The 23363-nt window shown below is 42.0% G+C and overlaps 1 protein-coding gene across 2 annotated transcripts; it reads right to left on the reverse strand.

The window, feature by feature from the left end:
• Window positions 1-1731: 1731 nt before the first annotated feature.
• PSMB1 (proteasome 20S subunit beta 1) lies at window positions 1732-19786 on the reverse strand. Of its 2 annotated transcripts, XM_079716107.1 has the most exons (6): window positions 19640-19786; window positions 15861-15968; window positions 12610-12691; window positions 10084-10213; window positions 3062-3168; window positions 1732-2019 (listed from the first exon to the last, which is right to left on the reverse strand). In XM_079716107.1, exons 1-6 carry the CDS (start codon window positions 19750-19752, stop codon window positions 1834-1836), a joined length of 726 nt encoding a protein of 241 aa, XP_079572233.1. In that variant the 5' UTR covers window positions 19753-19786; the 3' UTR covers window positions 1732-1833. The 2 variants fall into 2 exon arrangements, with proteins under 2 accessions (XP_079572233.1, XP_079572234.1); XM_079716108.1 differs by lacking the exon at window positions 15861-15968.
• Between the last annotated feature and the right edge of the window lie 3577 nt (window positions 19787-23363).

Consider the following 23363-nt stretch of genomic DNA (forward strand, 5'->3'; position numbering starts at 1 on the left):
TTCTAATATTATCAGATTCTTTCAATTCTGTGCTATAGGCGGGAATGTAACTCATCTATAAAGCAAAGTCACAACATAATGGCAGCTTTCTAATCAGGACCTTAAAGGCTGGCACGTCCAATCTAGCAAAGTGCTAAAAGGCTCCTTTTTAAGGTGAGCACTTGTGACTGAATGACCTATAAAAGCCACTCAAACAACTGGAGTCAGAGGGAGCTCCAGAAGGGTCCATATCTAGCACATTCTGGACTAGGCCTTCAAATGAGACCACGTTCACGGTCTAGAGGAATATTATGCTAAAATAATTTGCACCTGAGGGTGGGGGAAAAAATGGTCCTAGAAACCTTGGGAGGTGAGGACCCTATAGAAACATTTTAGGCACAATATATATAGTTTTAAGCAGTGAAAAACTGAATCCCAAATCAACAGAAAACCTTTGAAACAAAAAGTAAAATACACTTGTAGCTTATATAATGGTTAATTTAATGTCAACTTGACTGGATGACAGGGTACTGAGATATTTGGCTAAATATTATTTCTGGGCGTCTGTGAGGGTTTCTGGGTGAGATTAGCATTTGAACTTGACTGAGTAAGGAGGTTGTTGCCCTCCCCAGTTGGGGTGGGCGTCATCCAATTGTTCTCGCTCCCTGTTGAGCTGGGACTGCCGTCTTCCCTCGTCCTTGGGGACAGGATCTCACCCCGTCAGCTCTGCTGGTCTCAGGCCTTCAGACTCGAACTGGAACCCATGCCCCCCGCCCTGCTCCCGGGTCTCAAGGCTGCAGCCACAGGAAACGGGACTCCTCAGCCTCCATAACCGTGTGAGCCAGTTACCAATAATAAATCTCCGTCTGTATCCTACTGATTCTGTGTCTCTGGATAACTGGTATAATAAAGATGACAAATGTGTACTTGGAATGGGATAGTCTAGTTTCCAGTTGTGATGTTGTAAGAGAAACGAATGAGATGCCACCATTGCATCCTTGGTGCCTGTGACAGAGTATTCGACAAATACTTCCCGAGCAAATTTTAAAATATGTATCCTCTACGGGGTTTTGATCATTTAAATTCTTCATGGAAGGTCAACAGTAAAAGTGGCCGCGAGGCAAATCACACCGCTACGTTGCACAGAATTTGACTTGTTCGACATCAAGAAAATTACTCCAACATCCAATGTTGACTCCATCCCATTTTGATGAAGTCAAAATGCACTTAATAGTTCTAAAACAAAAACTCTATCAAAATTTAGATATCAATTTTAACATTTCCAAAGTGTTTATAAAAATTATTCCAGATTTCTGGTTAAAGTCTGTTTAAAGGGCTATTTGCTTTTACAATTTTCTTCTATTCTGGTTGATTTAAAGATTTTCCTCCAAAACAGCCATTCCAGACTGTTTAACAATCCCAGGGATGATAAATCTTAACATATTCTATTTATATCCATTAATGTCTTAATAAAATTGAGATGGTTTAAAGGTAATCTGCCCTTCAAAGCAAGCTGGGTGGACTAAATAAATTCCAAACACTCTCTTCATAAGATGGGCTGACTACCATAAGACGATAAGCTGATCAAAACAGTGCACTTTTCCAGACAGATGAAAGCTAAAAGATTTTGTATCCTTAAAATACAAAAATAGCTCTGGATGACAGAAAAATACAGGAAGAATGAAGAAAACGAAAGGAAAAAGAAATTCTACTTCCTAGTTCTGTCCTGGAAGAAAACAAGTCATAACAAAATAAGTGCTTGGGGTTTTATTCTTTAATAAAACAGATCAGTCCAACAGTTCCAAGGTACAAACCTAACCAGTTCTGAACTGATCAAGGACAGCGGCACAGAACTCAGTCCTTCCGCAGAGGCACAGTCTCCTCCCTGATGCCCTCCTTGGTCACGACACAGATCCTGAGCGCGTCCCCAGTGTACACGTCCCTCTCAGCAGCAGAAATGAAGACATCTTTCACGAGCCGCATGGCTCTGTCCAAGGACAGTGGGACGTGCTCCACATTCTGCATGTTCTTAAAACCAACCTGATGGGACAGAAAACTTGGATGAGGCATCACGTGACCATACAAAGGCAGTCCAGTCTCCCCCAAAGCTTTCACACGTCTCAGGGTTCAAAATGAATACATCACACAACCTTCAAATGTCCCTCAACTGAAATATTTCCAGCCCTGGCTGAATTACACATACCTAACACCTGGCAAATATCCACGGAGACAAAGCCCCTGCTCTTGAGAAGCACACAGTAGAGGGGTGAACATAGGTAAGCAAACTATCGTTACAGAATCTGCTGAAACTAAGAAGAAAATAGAGCCAGGAGAGCCCCAAGCTGTCATAACTAAATCTCCTGGGAGAAGGAAAGAAAGGCTTCAGCAGAAAAGACATCTGAGTAGAGGAGTGCTAAAGGATAAACGAGTTAAAGGATGGAGTAACATTCCAGACGGAGGCTGTGGTATCTCCAAAGGGATGGAGATGGGAAGGCACGTCATTTCAAGGATCTGAGTGGAATATGGAGTGACAGGAGATGAGGCAGATAAGCAATAAGCAGAAGTAACTACATAACACATTTTAGACAAGCAAGGATGAAACAGGGAAGTAAGCTTGGAGGCAAAAAGGATGTTGGGAAATAAATACAATGATCCAGGCAAGACGCCAGGCAAGCCTGAACGTAGCCGGCAGTAACAGAAAAGGGGGCAAATTAAAAATATACTTGGAAATTAGAATACAAAATGAGGTGACACAGGAACGGTGAGATTGGGGGAGAAATGCATTTTCATGATTTCAGGTAAAAATGGCAAGAGGAGAACCAAAAACATGGACCAACCATTGTAGACAGAAGCGCCTTCAAAGCCGTGAGAACAGGGAAGAAGCTGGAGCCATGGAAGTGAGCGGCAGCAGGAGAACCAGTAGAACAGAGACAAGAAGGCTGGGTGGGGCAAATCAGCCCAGCAAGCTCAGCAGCGAATTACAAAAAAGCGTTGATTTCTGCACTCCCCTAAGCTAATGAAGAGAATGCAGAGAAAGGCACTTCGTGTGAATGCCACCACCCCCTGGACGCAGTCTTATTACCTGGTTGTCAAGCAGGGGCTGCAGCATGGCACTGGCTGAGCCTCCAGCCTTGAAGGAGTCTCTCTGGTAGGACCCCACCGGATCAAAGCTGTACACAGCTCCCTTCCCTTAAAGAAGAAAACAGTCTCCATAAGGATGCATCTTGACCACATTCCCAAATTGTGGTAAAAAAAAATCTAATCAAAATGTGATACAAAATGGACTATCAACTTGGCTAAAATTTCAGAAGAAGTGCAGCCTGCCCTTCCCCTCCCCTCCCCTCAGAATACAATCGAGGCCCACCTGCCCACTCCTGTCCACTATGGCGTCTGCCACCAGGAGCTTCATGCTCTCTTCAAGCTACCATCACCGATTACCATGCCGTGGCTCCCACTATGTATGTGGTCTCACAGGTTCACTAGTTAACAATCACAGGTCCTGCTCTAAGTTCTGCACCAAACTCCTCACAACATTCCTAAAAAACTAACTGGTGTAGTTGCAGTATAGACACAAGTGTAAGATTTTCCTGGTGCTAAATGTGAGAAGCATGAAAAACTTACTGTGTATTTTTAAACTAATAGTAAGCACACTCTTTAGCATCAGCACCATAAAAAAATCAATTTAATTAAGAAGAAATTCCAGGGACTTCCCTGGAATTCTCTGGCGCAATGGTTAAGAATCCACCTGCCAATGCAGGGGACATGGGTTCAATCCCTGCTCCGGGAAGATCCTACATGCCGCGGAGCAACTAAGTCCGAGCACCATAACTACTGAGCCTGCACTCTAGAGCCCGCGAGCCACAATTACTGAAGCCCACGCGCCTAGAGCCCGTGCTCCGCAACAAGAGAAGCCACCGCAATGAGAAGCCCGCGCACCGCAACGAAGAGTAGCCCCTACTCGCCGCAACTAGAGAAAAAGTACATACCCTATGACCTAGTAATAATTTCACTTACAGAATTAAGATTTACCTACAAGTAATGCTTACATAAACACACAAAGCAATATGTACAAGATCATTTCTGTATCTCTTACAGAGCAAAAATTTACAAGCAACCAAATCCATTAGCAGAAAATGGTATGTCAACATAGCAATGTGCAGACTGGGAAGAGGAAGACAGGTCTGTGGGACACATCCATAGGACAATGTAAAATAAAGAGCTCTGTGCTATGTAGAGTACAGTCCTATTTTTGTTTAAAGGCATTAAGTAAACTGTACACACATTTATATATATACACAAAACGTATGGAAAGATTAATAAGCAAACTGTAGTTATTCATCTTTGTGGGATTACAGACAAGAAAAGAAGGGAATCACTTTATATGCTTTGGTATTGAGTTTATTACAAAGAACACATGTCACTAATTTTTAAAAAGGCCTTTTAAAGCAACTGTGTTCTGAGTGTGAGAAATTACAGATCATTTATCATTTATGACTGATTTTTTTTTTTTTTTTTTTTGCGGTACGCGGGCCTCTCACTGTTGTGGCCTCTCCCGTTGTGGAGCAAAGGCTCCGGACGCACAGGCTCAGCGGCCATGGCTCACGGGCCCAGCCGCTCCGCGGCATGTGGGATCTTCCCAGACCGGGGCACGAACCCGTGTCCCCTGCATCGGCAGGCAGACTCTCAACCACTGTGCCACCAGAGAAGCCCGACACAACTGATTTTTAAAACACATTATGCCATAACTGAAACACTCCAGTAGTTACCCTCGGAGATGCGAGATAAGGACAATCTTCTTACTACCATGGACAACCGCCAACGTTAGGTGTGTGTATTTTTCCCACCGCAGAATTACGGAGATATAACCGTAACCCTAACCCGGCTGAGGAGGCTGCACCTGAAAGAACCTGGAGAAGTGCTCTGCTGGGAGCGAGCTTAGAACAAGAAACAAGGTCACAGCGAGCAATGCCACTAACTTCAACACTTAAAGAAGCGCTATGAGGTATAAAGCCAAAAGAACAGCTGTATCGCTCATGAGGCCAATAGGCCACAGGTAAAATGAGGCTCAAAAGATTTACCCAAGGGTAAACCAATCTCAGAAAACCACACACAACAGCTTTGAGGAAAACAGAAGAGTGGAATATACCCAAGACCACAGCTTCAAAGACTCCCTTAGAAAAAGCAAGAGACATCTGTAACATGAGTGCAGAAGGCATGAAGCTTGACTGTAAGTATAAAGTGATTTTCCTCATCAAAATAATTCTTAAAAAGTGCGATGATTTCAAAGTAAAAAATAAAATAAAACCAGACAAGTCCTAGAAAAAAACACAGGTAAGTCTTTGATGGGGAAGGCGTTTCTAACAAAGTTAAGACACTCAATACCATAAAGAAAAGATTGACAGATTTGTATGAAACTCAGAAACTTCTGTGTAGCTAAAGACACATCCCAAAAGGTCAGAGGCCAAGAACACTCTTGCACGGTATCTACCACATACATTACACAGGGTTAACACAGCTGTTCTTATAAATCAGTAAGAAAAAGACTAACCTGCGAATAAGGGAATAAGCAAAGATTAACACATGGGTCAGTCTCCAAAGAAGAAATGAAAAGGGCAATAAACACGAAGACACCCAACCTCTATAAACAAAAAATACATATAAATTAAAACAACAAAGTATTTACTAGGAAAGACGTAGAATGTGTTAAAATTCTGATACTGGTTAGGATGCAAAAACAGAACCAAAAAAACCCAAAGCCAAAGAAGGTACTCACACCCCTGCTGGTGGAGTGCAGGAGGCCTCTTTCTGAAGGGCAAGCCCATGGTGTCAGCAGGATGCAAAACATAGAGATATCCTCTGACCCAGAAGCTTGACTTCTAGGAATTTTTTCCAGGGAGATAAGCTGGGTCGGAGAAATACACAAAATTGTATGTACAGGAGTTGTCATATTGTTTATATTAAGAAAACTGGAAACAACCTAAATAACCCTCAGAGGACTGGTGGGGAAACTATGGTGCCACTCTATCCCATATGTCAGCCTGAAATCATTATGCATGTCTTTATCCACCAGCATAAAACTACCTCAGTGATAATACATCCACTGTATAGTCCCAGAAAAACGTATAAACTACATCCTACTTATGTAACGTACAAGCACGTATGCACACCAAGATATCTAAAAGCACGTTCGCTAGAAGTTGAATAGTAATTCTCTCTCGGGACAGGCTTTGGGGGATTACTACTTTTACCTTTGTATCTTCCAGTACTATTTGACTTCTATAAGCATTATTGTTTTCATTACAGAAAAACTAAAGCCCTCATTAACTTAGGGAAAATTTTTTAAAAGAGGGCATGATTGCAACTGGAGAGGTAAGGGCATAGAGGTCAAAGTAGATAGCTGTTGACTGTGTGCTAAAGTCAGCTGTTGACCCAGTGTCCTGAGGGTCTCCATAGGAACAGAGCCTCACTTCCACCAACACAAAAGACAGGAAATAAAATCTCAAAACAGGGACTTCCCTGGTGGCTCAGTGGTTAAGAATCTGCCTGCCAATGAAGGGGACACGGGTTCAAGCCCTGGTCCAGGAAGATCCCACATGCCGTGGAGCAACTAAGCCCGTGCGCCACAACTACTGAACCTGCGCTCTAGAGCCCACAAGCCACAGCTACTGAAGCCCACGCACCTAGAGCCCATGCTCCGCCACAAGAGATGACAACGCGATGAGAAGCCCGCACACCGCAACAAAGAATAGCCCCTGCTCGCCGCAACTAGAGAAAGCCTGCGCACAACAACAAAGACCCAACACAGCCAAAAATAAAAAAAATTTAAAAAATTAAAAATCTCAAAACTTCAGCAGAGGCTCTGGACTTGGAGGCACCAGGCTTAAGCATGGACAGGGTAAAAGGCAGGTACAAAAACAGAAGTGTTAAATGGAGAGCTGATGTGCTCCTTCAGTGCAGACCTTTATGACCAGATTTTGATTATCAATCTTCAGTACAAATGGACAGCCAAAATTCAAAAGATATTTGAAGGAAACCTCCAATGTAGAAGGCAGCAGCCAAAAATAAACAAGATGAAGAAAGCCATCTGAGGGATTCTCTGGTGGCACAGTAGTTAAGAATCTGCCTGCCAATGAAGGGGACAGGGGTTCATCCCTGGCCCGGGAAGATCTCTTCCCACATGCCGTGGAGCAACTAAGCCTGTGCACCACAACTACTGAGCCTGCGCTCTAGAGCCCACGAGCCACAACTACTGAGCCCGAGTGCTACAGCTACTGAAGCCTGTGAGCCTGGAGCCCGTGCTCCACAACAAGAGAAGCCACAACGAGAAGCCCACGCACTGCAATGAAGAGTAGCCCCCATTCACCGCAACTAGAGGAAGCCCGCGCACAGCAAAGAAGACCCAACATGGCCAAAAATAAAAACAAATAAATAAATTTTTAAAAAAGGAATAAATTGTCTCAGTGGGTATACACATATTCCAAACTTATCAAATTATGCATTAAAAAAAAGCAATTGAGGCTTCCCTCGTGGCGCAGTGGTTGAGAGTCTGCCTGCCGATGCAGGGGACACGGGTTCATGCCCCGGTCCGGGAAGATCCCACATGCTGCGGAGTGGCTAGGCCCGTGAGCCATGGCCGCTGAGCCTGCGCGTCCAGAGCCTGTGCTCTGCAATGGAAGAGGCCTCAACAGTGAGAGGCCCACGTACTGCAAAAAAAAAAAAAAAAAAAAGCGATTGGATGAAATGCAGAGAACACAAGAAAACTTCAAATAAGTACAAAAAAAATCTAGCAGTAACAGGATACTTAAAAATAAAGGAGCTAACAAATAAGAAAAAGCTCTTGGAAATTAATGATGGCAAAAACAGAAAGCTCAGTAAAGAATGAGGCACTGAAGTTGAGGAAATCTTCAGAGCAGAACAAAAAAATAAACAGGTGGACAACATGCAGGGGAAAAAATGAGAAACTATGGGATCATAACCCAGGTGGCTGTGGAGAAGGCAGGGTTGGAAGAGGAGGAGGAGAGGCAAGAGGAAGGTAGAGGAGACAAAATAAACGAGAAAAGATTCTGGACGAGGAGCCTCGCTGTAACCTTTCAGAACACCAGGATAAAGAAAAGACTCAAAAAACGAAGACTCAGGGCTTCCCTGGTGGCGCAGAGGTTGAGAGTCCGCCTGCCGATGCAGGGGACGCGGGTTCGTGCCCCGGTCTGGGAGGATCCCACGTGCCGCGGAGCGGCTGGGCCCGTGAGCTATGGCCGCTGAGCCTGCGCGTCCGGAGCCTGTGCTCCGCAACGGGAAAGGCCACAACAGTGAGAGGCCCACATACCACAAAAAAAAAAAGAAGACTCAAAAAGGTCTCCTGATTCCTTTCTTCAGAAATTTCTCTAGAGATGCACACCACCAAACAAGGAAATAAACCAAGAAAGAGGAAAGCACGGGTGAAAGAGCTGAAGACTGTCCTGGGAAACACAAAAAGAAGGCAAAGGACTGCTTTACTACACACATAAATTCCTCTAAGGAATAAAAATCAAATCAAACCAGACAAGATTAGAGGGGGGAAAAAAAGGTTAGAAATGCCTGAGAATACCACCAAAACAAGCAAGAGTGTAATCACGTGGAAATCAAAGAATAGGGCTCTGAAGTCAAACAGATCCAAGCCTTAGCTCTGCCATTCAGTACACATGAGGTTTCTCCAATCAGTCTGATGCTCAGAAAAACTCAAAGGACATTGTCTGGCCTGCTGAAATTCAATGGTAGCTATTAATACTGCTAAAATCAGAATTTATTAACCTGACATTCAAGTCAGACATAACTGAAGTCAAAAAAGGCACCAGAAGTGTCTAGCATGCTGGGTAAGGCAAGCTAACCTGTAGCTAGAATTTAATTACCCAGGTTAAGTGTAATTAATTTCTATGTACCATTTCTGTGCTTTATATTTTCTCTTAGTTTTCAAGCAAGTTTGAAAGCCTGAAAAAAACTGTTGTCAACCTAATTTGTCTACATATAAACCATGGTAGGTAAAATGATCAGAATGCTCCCAGAGGTCACATAGAGGGGCAGAGGTGAGAGTGAGTGAGTGAGTGAGAGAGAGAGAGAGAGAGAGAACAAAGAAAAAACCCATGGAACAGAAACGGACAGGAGTAAAAACTAGAAAGGAGATGAGAAGAACCTGACTCCATCCTACCCAGAAACCTTCCCTCTCAGAAAGACAGACTTGTTTCAATGATACCCAAGACATTTCTGTAACTTCTTTGTACAATGGACTACTCTAAAAGGCAGCACAGATCTGTCCTGGGAGATTGTATTTGATTTCTGGAAGCAACTAAAAGTCAATTCAAATCAGACCTGGTGAAAAACACTGCTGTCCTTTGATCCATGCTTTGGATCAAAAACAGCATGGAAATGTCAAGTAACAATGCTGATTTTCCCTGGCCCTCATGGTACTACTCTGACAGAAAATCCAAGAGGGATTTTAAAAATGATCCAAAAACACTGGTGGAAATGCACTTCTTTAACACATTACTTTCAAAAAAACCTTTTGAAGTCACGTATGTTTGTCTTACTTAGAATCATACTTAGGTCAAGCTTCTCCAAGTCAGGTTTCTTTCTGTAAGATTAAAATGCTAAATATACTATCAAATTCATGCAAGATCTTGAGAAAATAGTGAACCAACTGACTGCCCAACATTCACTTAATACACCACTTGCTGTGTGTCTCTGGATAATCATTTATTTCCCTTTTAGCTTCAGTTTCTTTTTTTTTTTTTTTTTTGCGGTACGCGGGCCTCTCACTGTTGCGGCCTCTCCCGTTGTGGAGCACAGGCTCCGGACGCGCAGGCTCAGCGGCCATGGCTCATGGGTCCAACCGCTCCGCTGCATGTGGGATCTTCCCAGACCGGGGCACGAACCCGTGTCCCCTGCATCGGCAGGCAGACTCTCAACCACTGCGCCACCAGGGAAGCCCTAGCTTCAGTTTCTTCACTGCTTTAATTATGAGAAAATGAAGTTGCTGGGCAACAGGGTATCCGGTTCTTTTCAACTCTGGTTGGAAACACACACATCTAAGAAATGCCACCCTATTCATCATCCAGAAAGAAAACATCCTACCTTCTTCATCGAGTCCCCCGATGATGTTGTACACATAGTAGGGAAAAAAGCGCCTAGAATACAGGATTGTAGACAGCATTGCAGCAATCGCCCCTGTCGTCATGGTCTTATTATTGGAATGTTTATACATCTGCAATTATTAACAAAAATAACAGGCATGTAGAGGCAGAATATATGAAAGCCTAGAACAATGAACAGTAAATTGAAAAGAATGAAAGCCTATCTTGGTGAAATGGGAAAGGATGTCTGTTTCTTTCATGATCAAACAACACAATACTACTAAAATAAAATAATACTTTATTATGTCCTATCATTTTTGGGGGCTACAAACACTCCTATCAGAAAGATTGCTAAGTTTGCCCTCAGCTCTTTGGTTTGAAGACTACTTTCCATGCCATCCTTATCCCAGGCACTGCTAACTCAAGAGCAAATATACACAAACAGAGCATATGAGGCGACCTGGAGAGGATGTTCCAAATCCAGCTCTCCACTCTGCAAACAGACAGTGGTCAGGAAAGTCCATGGGCCAAATTCAGCACACCACTTGTTCCTATAAAGTTTTACTGGAACACAGTCTCGTTCATTCATTACATATTGTCTATGTCTGCTTTTGCACAAGGGCAGGGTTGAACAGTTGCCACAGAAACCAAATGGCTCATAAAGTTGAAGATATCTGCTATGCTAACTCCTGATCAGACTCAGATATAAGTCCCTCCCTTTGCAGAGTAGATACCTGTGAGATCTGAGGGCAGCACCCTTACTGTGTGTGAATACAGTACAGTGGTCTTGATCCTTAGAGCATCTACCATGGAGAACAGAAGTATCCAAAAGAGCATCTTATACAGTGATTTCCAATCTTAGATTTACTACATCCTTAGGAATCCCAAATTATCCAATAAAATAAATTTAAGTTCACCAATTTGTCAGCTACATCTCTAAAGAGAAACCTAAGAAGTACGATAAAATCAAACAATGACAAATACTGAAGAAAGATGAGAAATGAGCTACTTGGATAAATCAGTGTATAGAAACATTTTTCCCACAGTTATAAAGAAAATTCTTAATTTCATTTCAAAACCAAGCACCAACATTTATTCACCTCACCATTTACACAATAATATATGAAAGAAAAATTTCAAGGACTGTACATTGAGTTGAACTCACTGTTGCTTGTTTTATTTTATTAACAAAACACTACTCTCCATGTCATGTTTATTTTTGTCCTCTAAATGCCATTTATAAAATATGCATTAGGAGTCATACAAATACATCAATAAATATAAGTCACTAAAGCTTTCAATATAAATAGGTTTTAAGTAAATGTTAATAATTGATAAATAGTGAATGAAATCATTTCTACACATTCAAAAAGCAAGTATCAGTTAAACAAATTCATTACATACTCCAGTGACACCACTCATAATCTTAAGGGTTATTCACAAATAGGCAAAACAGAACGCGACCAACCCGGCTCATTTCTTCATGTACCAGCTGGACTTACCAACTACTAATTAAAAAATTATGACACGTAGCCCACAAAATTAAATAAGAAAATTAACAGCATATAATATTGACACTGTAAATATCAGCAGTTTAAAAAATGTCAGCAGGCTATAACTGATTAAGAAACAGAGCTACATTTCTGAATATTGACATATGGTGACTGAGAACCCTACTCCAACCCTATACTGTTACCAACTAAGAAAAGAGTAGTTACTGGTTATTATTACAGATAAAGTCCATTTTAGTACAGTCCAAATTACACCTATCCTATTCCCCCTGAAACTACCTGCAGCAAACACTGCTAATGCACACGGGCGATAATCAGAATCCAGACGGGCCTCTGCTTTCCTCAGATCAGCACTCCTTTGTTCTTTATGCCTCCCCAGCTCCCACAAAAGACATGCAGGCAATGTCAGCCTTTAAAAACTGTACAACAGCTTAGTCTGTCGCGTTCTTACTTCTTCCGAATACCACCCTTTTTGTCTCTTCCACCCTCATCCACCTTGCGTCAAATCTCCTTCCTCAGCTAGCTATCAACTAAAGCCTGTTGAGGGGCAGGTGACAATGGCGCAGGTTGTGCCTCTGGCCCAAACAGCTGGTTTGTTCCTTCTTCGCCTGCTCTTGCTAACAGTGCAGTGCTATTAAAGAGAGCATGTCAGCTGGCGGGGCTCCAGACCAAGCTTCGGCCTAAAAGCTTGCCTCCTCTGCAGAAATCGATTTGTTTCATTTCTGAGGGAAGAGTATCTTCAGAAGAAACCCCTCCCCGTCTGCCTCAAAAAAGGCAGATAATCTTTTACTTTATACTGTACATATATTTTAACAGGAGGAACTTGCTGTAGTTTCACATTATGCTACTTTGATGATGCTGCATTACCACTATCATTTCATTTCCAGGATAGGTTAGTTTCACCTGCTAAACTGGCTCTTCTCCAGCTATTCTGAGCAAGTCATGATGTATGCTTAAAAGAATCTAAAGAACTGTTATTAGCTTTCAATAGTGTAGACATATACAAAAGCATCTACCTTTAGTCTTGCTTCAATAATCTTTGTCAGGGTAAGACAGTCTCCATGAAAACCGCTACATCCAATGACTGTTTTGTCTGTTCTGTAAAAAAAAAACAAAAACACATTTCAGGAAACAGAGTTGGTTTGACAGTAAAGGAAAACATGTCTTGGTTAATTTTAAATTGAAAACTCCCGTTCCCATTATTCACCAAATGGTAACGGGACAACTACTATTTAGTTAGCTCTTTTTGGGGGGAGGCGGGGGGTGGGGAGGTCCTGTATCCCAACATGTCACTCAAAAGAATAAATGAAACTATGAATGGGCTAAGGAAAATATGACTGAATTTTTTTTACAACCTTAGGTTGAGGGCAGCCAATTTACATATGATACAACCCAATGTCCACACAGAAAAGCTTTATAAATTTTATTACATAAAAAATTAAAACTTCTATAAAAATACAATGAACAAAGTTTAAAAAAAAAAAAAAAAAAAAAAAAGAACCAAGAGCGCTGTTGCCCAGGTTCAATCCCTGGTCGGGGAACTGAGATCCCATAACCCACTCGGCATAGCCAAAAAGAAAAAGAAAAAGAACTAAGGAAATATATTTGTAGTACATACAACCAAAGTCTAATTTTAATTTCCTTATTCTACAAAGGGTTCCTAAAAATATGAAAAGCATTAACAGCACAATGGCTCACGGGGATGCAATACACAGCACGGTGACTACAGTTAATAAGCCTGTGTTGCGTATTTAAAAGTTGCTAAGAGAGTAGATCTTAGAAGTTCTCATCACAAGGAAACAAATGCCATACCTATGTGTGGTAAAAGACATTAACCAGACTAATTGTGATCATTTTGTAATATATACAAATACAGAATCATTATGTTGTATACCTGAAACTATTATATGTCAATTATACCTCAATTTAAAAAAAAACACAATGGAACGATGGGTAACTTATATGAAAGTCACATAAAAAGAGACACAAGTCACCGTAAACATATAAAAGAACCTTCGTGCCAATCAGAAATTCATATCTAAATAAGAGACGATTTCAACCTATTAGACTAATAATGCCTAATGCTGGTGACGTTGTGGGAAATGTGTACCCTCAGATACTGGTAAAGAGTATACACTGATGCAAGTTTTTAGAAGGCTCGTTTGACAGTATCTAGTAGAAATTTAACTGCACACCATTTTCACTCAATAATTCCACTGCTAGAAATTCATCCAGTCAACATACTTATGCAAGTTTGCAAAGATATACTCTAGGTTCACTTGTAAGTATACATATTATTTTAATGGCTCTCCAAAACAAAACAAACAAAAACAACCCAAATGCCCACCAGAGGGAAACTGATAAAATTTTGGTACATCTATGTCTCAAAAATTAATTCCCGGGCTTCCCTGGTGGCGCAGTGGTTGAGAATCTGCCTGCCAATGCAGGGGACACGGGTTCGAGCCCTGGTCTGGGAAGATCCCACATGCCGCGGAGCAGCTGGCCCCGTGAGCCACAAATACTGAGCCTGCGCGTCTGGAGCCTGTGCTCCGCAAAGAGAGGCCGCGATAGTGAGAGGCCTGCGCACCGCGATGAGGAGTGGCCCCCACTTGCCGCAACTAGAGAAAGCCCTTACACAGAAAAACGAAGAGCCAACACAGCCATAAATAAATGAATAAATAAATAAATAAATAAAATTAAAAAAAAAAAAAAAAAATTAATTCCCAAGTCTTGACATGTATAAGGAAACACAAACCAATCTCATCAAGAGATAATCAGCAGAGGCCACATGATACCCTTCCTCTCAGAAATTTAAGAATGACTCATACAAAACATACTTGTCCAGCTGGGGAGACCACTGGCACGTCCAGGGGCATCACCAGCATTTCCTGATCTACCCCCATAACCAACTGCACTGCACTGAGCCTAAGACCCCCGATACACACAAGGCTTCATTGCCTATACTACTAAGAAGAGTTGACAGTACCAAGAGGGTAGGACAAAATCTGAGCTTAAAAATGCTTTCGCCAAATAGCCAGGTACATAGAGGCGTTTTTATGCAAAGAATAAAGAGGAAATGTAAGTCTCAAACAGGTGGGCAAGAGGCAGACTTGGCTCTAGGTCAGCCCCAAAGGGCATGGGATCAGAGGCACGCAGGCAATTCAACTGCATGTATGGTCTAGTACAAAAGATGCGTGACAGGAACACAGGAAGTCATTAATGTTCTGTCTCTATATACCTGAAGAATTTCATTAAAAAAAAAAAAAGGGCATTCACTTAGGCAGCACACAAACTAAAACAGAACATTACAAAGATGAGCAGAATCTTGCACAAGGATAATATATATCAAATTACGTATTTAAATTTTATTTATGACGTTACTACTTTCAAATCATAAAAGTTACAACTTAGAAGAAAAAATTATAGCATGGGTACACTACCAATCGGAGAAGAGAAAGGGGTATCAAAAGACAGAAGTGGACAGAAAGGGAACTGGGAAGATGAAGACAAGTTTACTGTTCTTGAGGTTAAGATGTGGGCTAGCTCATGCCCTGCAGCACCGCAAGGCCCACCCAAAGGACCCGAACCTCATCAGTCCACTCCTGCTACAATTCAAGGTTAAGACGATCTTGTGGACTAACGTAGGCATAACCACCACATTTAACTGTGTCTAAAAATGTTAAATACAAACCACTGCTAACATGCAAGATGCATTTAGGTAATTTATGCAGGCTTTCTTCCCCTGTACACATGACTTTATATTCTTATGTTTTAGAAAAAATATAAGCACCCCATTAAAACTGTGAACCATGGATATAACTGCTTACGATATGGTTAAATTGAATGTTTCAGGTTATTTTCTTTTTTAACGTGATTAAAAAAAAATTCAACATATTACTGGATGCATAGAAAGATGAAAGTATGTATAATAAAGTAATAATAATAAAATACTGATAAGATCTAGGTGATAGTATATGAGTGTTCACTACAAAATTATCCTACCTTTGTCGTATATTTGAAATTTTTCATAAGATGCTGAGGTAAAAAATATTTAAGTTACCAAAAGCACTGTTGGTACCTAGATATGGCAAATATCATGAAGACAACATACTGAATTATTAGAAAACAATTTCCTAACAAAAATGCAAGCTAAGCTCCAAACAGGCAATTTAAAAATTCATGAAACAAGTCATTTAGAAGCGAAATCTCCTGCAGTATTAAATCATCACAAGATGCTGAGAATGTGTCCTTAGAAATATTTACTTACAATCTGTAGCATTTGGGGCTGTCCCGTGTGTGAATTGAAAACCCCTCACTCAATCGGGTGTCAGAAGCAACAATTGAAAAATCTTCTCCAGCAATTGCCAATACAGTACTGAGGGGAAAAGAAAGACAAAAAAGAAAATTCATGAATTCTTCTGAATGGTAATAACACCTTTCCCAAAATGAGAATGCTCCACAGCATATATTGGGATAAAATATACTAGATGTAAGCAAGTGCAGGATTCAGATGGAAGAGGAAAGATCGGGGAGAGGATCCCTGGCTACAGGTCATCTGGGAAAAAATATGAAGTACTCCGTAAAAGACACAAGCCTAAATCAGAGCAAAGGTTCCTTAGCAGAAGGTAACAGAAAGAAATCACTAAGTTATCACTATCATCAAAAAGTTAATATCTACCGATACTATAAAACAGCCAAAGGCCATGGCCCTGCCCGCCGTGGGGTGGGAGGGCAGTTAGGTGTAGATAGTGGTGCTACAACACAAACTATCTGAGCTCAGGGAAGAGAGGCTTAGTGTTTTTCTTTTCTTTTTAAAAATTTATTTATTTTTCTGTTTTTAAAAAATTTATATTCTCTTGCACATAAAAGTCATAAGCACGTATGTATAAATATATATATATTTTTGCTCATTTTAAGAAACTATCCCACTTTTTATTTTTTAATTTATTTTTTTATACAGCAGGTTCTTATTAGTCAACCATTTTATACACATCAGTATATACATGTCAATCCCAATCTCCCAATTCATCACACACACCCCCACCCCCGTAAGATTATTTTTGTATTTTTTATTTTTTGGCCACGCCAAGCGGCATGTGGTATCTTAGTTCCCTCACCAGGGATGGAAGCCCTGCCTCCTGCATTGGAAGTGCAGTCTTAACCACTGGACCTCCAGGGAAGTCCAAAAGGCTTAATGTTTTTCATTTCTTTATATCCAAGTCTTTATATTATGTCTTGCACTCAGGAAGACAGCCAAATATCTGTTGGAAAATGGACCAACAAAGAACAAACTTTTCCCTTTGTGGCTGTGTGGTTCATGATAGCAGTTTAGTGGAGGCCTAGAGCATGAGCTCTAAAAGCAGACTGTCTGGGTTCTAAGTCTGGCTCTCCTGCTTAGCAGGTAATGAGATGGTGGGTAAGTTGCTTAACTTCTCAAGGCCTCAATGTCCTCATATGCGTATCAGAGATCATAACAGTAGCTATCTTATTTGGGCGTTAGAGGATAAAATGAGTTAATAATTGTTAAGCCCTCATACCAGTGCCTGACACATAACTGGTCCTCCAGTAAGTGTTAGCTATGATCCTTGTGGCATAAGCATGAGGCAGCAGAGTATGATCACTGAGAACCTGGGCTCTGGAGTTGCCCGAAACCCGTCCCTGCCACTTAACAGCTCTGTGACCTTGGACAAATCATCCAAGTTCAAGCTGATGATATCAGCAGCTGCTGTGTTAAAGGGTGGCTGTGAGAATTAGACGGCATGACCCACATAAAACACCTGTGCTGTGCCTCACAGAACATAAGCGCTCAGAAAACTTAGGCCATTATTCTTACCGAGGTGGGATGGCACTAAAACTCTCAAGTAGAAAAGGATGGTATTGCACATAACATGAACACTGAATAAAGGAAAACCGGTATAATTCAAATAAAACATTCAAACAACTTATTCAGGTGTCCCTTTTTGTGTATACAAGTGGAGTGGCATAAGGCTTATGTGATGGACAGATCCAACAGCAGAAAATCTCACATGGAAAAGCACAGATCTAGGAATTTTTGTGAGGAACCAAAGGTTATACAAGCAGAATGAGAAAAGTTCCTTCTGCAAAGTGGAGTTTTAAGAAGACTACTGTGACGATAACACTATATGTGAAATAGGATGGAAACTCTTTCAATAAGACTAATGCAGGAAGGTAGCAACGTGAACAGGAAGAAACAGGTAATATAAACACACGAACTGTACAGGTTTTTGTAACTACCAAAATGTGTTAGAAGCTGGAAGAGCCAATTTTGACATCCAAGATTTTAAACTCTGACAAGCAGCATGATGGCCTAATTATAAGCAGTGTAAATAAGAAGTGATTGAGAGGAATAATTTGTTTGCTTTTTGTTTTAATATCTTAAGTTATGGTGAGGGCAGAAAATCCAGGTGGAAAGTTGTATTTAAGAAGCCAGAATCGAGGGGCTCATAAAAGGTAAAACTGAAGAAACAGATCTGGGAATATCTTCCCATAAATGAAACACGTGAGAGTACTCAGTGACAAATGTGAAGGCTCATCAGTTGGAGTTTAACCACATTTAGTCAGAATAGAAAAAGACATAGGACTAAGTCTTATTTTGTAGAAGCAAAGGCTGCCCAAGAGCCAGCAGGAGTAAGTATTAAAGAAAAAGAAGGAAGACTGAGAAAAGGTAATTCAATAATGAGAAAGCCATAGCAACTAACTTTAGGGCAGTAATTGGATTACAAAGGTTAAAAAGTGAGTAATGAACACTGAATACCTTATAAGTCTTATATAGAATCTGCAACTGCCTCATGAAATGGGTCTATTAACGCATTTTGTGGTATAACTACTTCATTAGTTGTCATAGGAAATATTTAGAAGTGCAATAATAAAAGCATACATAAACTCCATGGCAACACAGCTATGGATTCAAATCCTGGGGCTCAACTTCACACCAGCTCTGTGACTTAAAAAATTTAACTTCTAAGAGCCCAGGCTCATTTGTAAAATTGAGGCATATACCATCTAACACTCAGTCATCATGAGGATTAAAAAAGATAACTGCTTTCAATTTACAAAATGCTTCTCTTTTGATTCTCCCCTCGCCAAAATATGAGTAGCTAAGAAAGACAAGGAAATCTGGGTTCAAGAAGTTCAGGGGTACCCAAAGACCACAATGCTCTTCAGTGGCAGAAACAAGGCTAAATTCATAGCCTTCCACCCTGTTTGCAACATACCGCAAAAATCTGCATTAAAATTTCAAATCCATAAGGACCTGATTAATTAACCTGGTTGCCTTAAAGGACCCTCTGTTTGTTCCAGTTGGGTGGGGATATTTTAAAGTACAAAGTTTGGTCGGTAAACTATAATCAGTGCTTAAATATACAGCTTTTCATTGTTAGGAGTCCTAAACAGAGTGTTTTTCCACAACCCCGATTCTTTTAGTGTACTATCAAGGAAAAGTATTATTTAAGATAAAGATGGTAACTATAAAAAAAAAGACAACTTGAATGCAACACGCAAGAATACAATATTCAAAGGTCCCCCTTCTGAGTATTTTTTTTCCTTAACTTACGCTAACCCTTAAAAATAAACACTTATCTATGAAACTAAGTCTGGCCGACTAATCCTACCCGCTATTTAAAATAACAGAAAATGATGAAGTAGTTTGATTTAGCTACAGACACAACTACACCTAACGACACGGCCAATCAATCCTAACTCTTTCATCTCAGATGCTCAACCTGCCCCTTGCCTGCTGGCGCGAGAAACACGTTCAGATAGTAAGGAAAGGTTAGGTCCATTTTTAAAGCTCTTCCAGAGCAGAGCCCAGATATCAATTTCTACCTCCTGTCCATGCAAACCTGCCCGTCCACATCGAGACCCAGTGACCAGACTGTAAGGTGAAGCCCTGAGGAACAAGATCGAACCGAGAAACCACGGAGAGGGAGGCCTGCGGCTGGCGGGGCAAAGCCGGGTAGCCATACCGACAGCCTTAGGCAGGGACATGGGGGGAGAAAGAGGAAGCGGCGGCTCTGCGGGCTTTACCCTCCGTTGAAAGCGTAGGGCGAAAAGCGCAGCTGCAAAGGGCCCGCGGCGCTGTGAGGCTCCATGGCCGGGTCTCTGCCCGGACCCGAGTACGCGGCTACCGAGGACAACATCCCGCTGCTCCGCTCCTGCTGTCTCACGGCAAGATGGCGGCCCCTACCGGAAATGGCGCCACTTCCGGCTTCGCGGCGCTGCCTCCGGCCGCTCGGTATCACGCCGGTCGGTCATTGGTCCCAGAGGCAAGCGCCGTAGCCTTTCAGAGAGTAGTCGGCGCCCGCTCTTCCAAGAGAGCTGACAGCGAGGTAAAGGCTTTCTCTCCCAAGGAAACATTCGAAATCACTCTTTTTTTTTTTAAACTAATGTGCAATTAAATGTTAGTAGAGTTTTAATTTTATTTATTTATTTATGGCTGTGTTGGGTCTTCGTTTCTGTGCGAGGGCTTTCTCTAGTTGCGGCAAGTGGGGGCCACTCCTCATCCCGATGCGCAGGCCTCTCACCATCGCGGCCTCTCTTGTTGCGGAGCACAGGCTCCAGACGCGCAGGCTCAGTAATTGTGGCTCACGGGGCCAGCTGCTCCGCGGCATGTGGGATCTTCCCAGACCAGGGCTTGAACCCATGTCCCCTGCATTGGCAGGCAGACTCTCAACCACTGCACCACCAGGGAAGCCCCGAAATCACTCTTGATGGATAAAAATTTTAAAGTCTGACCTTACAAAGAAATTGGCAAAACTATGGAGCAACGGAAGCTCGAAGACTCTATTGGAGCGTAAATTGGTACAGCAATATTTCGAACAGGGATTGGCATTACTCGGCATAGTTGAAAATACACACGCATCATGACCCAGCAGTTTCACGCCGAGGTATGTACCCTAGCCAGAAAGACGTGTAACAATGTTCATAAAACATTGTTCTTAATGGCCCCAAAGTGGAAATGAGCTAAATGTCCATAAACTGCAGAATAGATAAAGCAACTGAGGGATGTGTCACAGCAAAAAAATTAACCTACTTCAGCTAGAGCGAAGGCACATCAATCAACATGGATGAGTCTTCTAACGTTGAGCAAAAGAATACATACTATATACTTTAGGAGTACACAGTGAGTAGGAAGGGCCTGTGTGGCTGGGGACGGGTTGTGGTGCTGGCAGTACTGGTTGTCTTTACTTGATTTAATACCGTCTGTTAATCTGTACATGGGTTTATGTACTTCTTTATATGAATATTATATTTTACAATTTAAAAATGTTATGTAAAAAAGCAAGCAAGCAGCTGGGTAATATAGAATGGACTGTCTGATATATACATGCAATTCTGGAAGCAGAGAGGATTTTTGAAAAGTACTTTTTTAATTAAAACTTTCCCCATACTTTACTGTAAACAAAGGATTTTCTTTGATGGTTATGGACAGAGAAGTATTGTACTTATTCAAGTACTGGCCTGGATACAAAAATTCTGTAAAACATTTCCTATCCTTAAGGAGCTCACAACCTCATTGATTATATGAAGTACAAAGGAAGCAAATTAACAAGCACTACAACATGTAATTATGCCTAAATGAGCCATAGGAGAGGTACTCTGGGGTCCAACTACCTATAGTCTTTTTGTGACCAATGTGAAAATACTGCATAAGATGGTAGCAGCAGAATTAAAATATAATCGAATTTGTAAACCAGGTGTTTTTTTGTTTGTTTGTTTTTTATCATTCTACATGTTTGAGAATAGCTAACATGCTTACCATGTACCAGGCACTGTTCATGCATTTCCTTAATCCATCTCACAATCCTTAGAGTACACGTGCTATTATTACTTCATCCTACAGACGAAGAAACTGAGGCGGAGAGGTCTGGTAACTTGCTAAATGTAACACCGCTAGTCGGTTTAAACAGTCAATATTTAAAAATCAATGTCTTGTCTACTACATCCAGCAACAACCAATCGTAGAATACTCTGGCAGGGTGGCCTCGCCCGGCAGGCAGAAGAGCTCCGCCCCGCCCCTTGTTTCCCTTAAGCCGAATACCCAGCAAATCACAGGAAGTGACGCAACGCCCACACTTCCCATGGCCCGCGCTCCACGGGGGGCAGACGGCCGAAGCCGAGGGCGGAACTGGCGGAAGTGACGTTAACAAAGCGAGCCAGGAGTTCTGTAGGGTCGGGAAGGGTCGCGAAGGGTCGCCGTAGCGGGCGCCTCGGCCGTTTGCGACTTAACTTCGTTTTTGCCGGCCGGTAGTTGTCTCTGCAGTGACTCCAGGTAACAGCCCTTTTAGCTTTTCTCTGAGGTTTCGTGTAGAGGTGACCACTGCAGCGGGGCCCTGGGGTGATGGTGGGAGGAGGCGCGGAATGGACGGGGAGACCGCGCGGGGGCTGTTCCTCCCGCTCGTGCTGCCGCAGCTTCGGCCTGTACCGGCTGCCGACCCCAACGGGTGCCTTCCTCTGCCGTGGTTCGAAAGCGGCTTCCCATTGTACGAGCGTGGGGTGCAGGGTGCTGGGAGGGGCCTGGGACAGGACAGTCCCGCGCATCCAAGACGCGGAGTCTTTATGTCCTGCCATCCGTTAATTCTCCTCGATATTGAAAGGCAGATTCGCCCTGGCCTGTGCCCACCTGTTTTGCTACCAGCAGTGGTGGTTTTGTAATAAAGTTGCGCTTGAGACTTTCTAACGTTTTGTCAGAGGTCGGAGAGTTCAGGCACGCTAGAGCGTTAAGATACAAATACACACCACTTTCCTTACGAGGTCTCCCTCCCTAGGGCCTGGACTGTGTGGTTTTCTCGTTTAAAACTCCAGGTAGGCGTCTCTGAAAAGATTATGCTTGATTGACATATGCAGTCACTAGAAGGCTATGCAGAATTAATTGAGTCTTTTCCCTTATCAGTGATTATCTCCAAAAAATACCGAATTTGACCAAAAAATGAGGAGATTCTGCAAACAACTCTCTTTTGTGAGGATAAAGTAGTGCGGTAATAGTTGTGCGGTTTTAATGACACAGGGGAGGAAAGATGGTCAGTTCCACCACTGGGAGTGAGAGATGAGCTCTGAAAATGGTAACATGAGGCCTCAACCTAGTTCCACAGATTTCTTCTCTAGACTTAGTTTGTAAAAAGGGGTCTGGGAGCCACCAGTTTCTGGATAATCTGTGGTCATATTAATGAGTGGTTTAAATCCTGCCCTCATTAGCTCTTGCCTGAACCACAGCAGTGAGTCTTAAACCGAACTTCCAGCCTCCAGTTTTATCTCTTGGAATTCATCCACACTCTTTCCAAAGTAGATCTACTCATGGTGCACTTCAGAACCTTGTCACTGCCCATATTGCTTATGTAATAATGACTTAAAATTCTGATAATGTGACCCCACTTATATTTGCTGTCTCATCCCCTGCAGGAACGTTCCATGCAGTCATGCTAAATTTGTTGCTTGCATACTGCATGCTCTTTCAGCGTTTGTCTCTTTCTGCTTGATCTTTCTTCTGCCTGAAATGCTGAATGTAAATTCCTTCTCACCTTGCTAGACCCAAGTCATATGGTCCCTGCTTTATGAAACATACTCTTCAGAACACTTAGCAGTTATATTGTCTTCTTTTGTGTAGCATGTATGCATTCATTCGTGATCACATACTATATGCCAGGCCCTGTACTAAGTACAGAGATTACAAAGACATATATTGCTGATTTCTTCACTCAAGGGGCTTAGCATAGTGCATATCTGCTATTATAGCACTTAAGTTTTGCAGTGA

Source organism: Hyperoodon ampullatus (assembly GCF_949752795.1).
Source record: "Hyperoodon ampullatus genome assembly, chromosome: 12".
NCBI lineage: Eukaryota > Metazoa > Chordata > Mammalia > Artiodactyla > Ziphiidae > Hyperoodon > Hyperoodon ampullatus.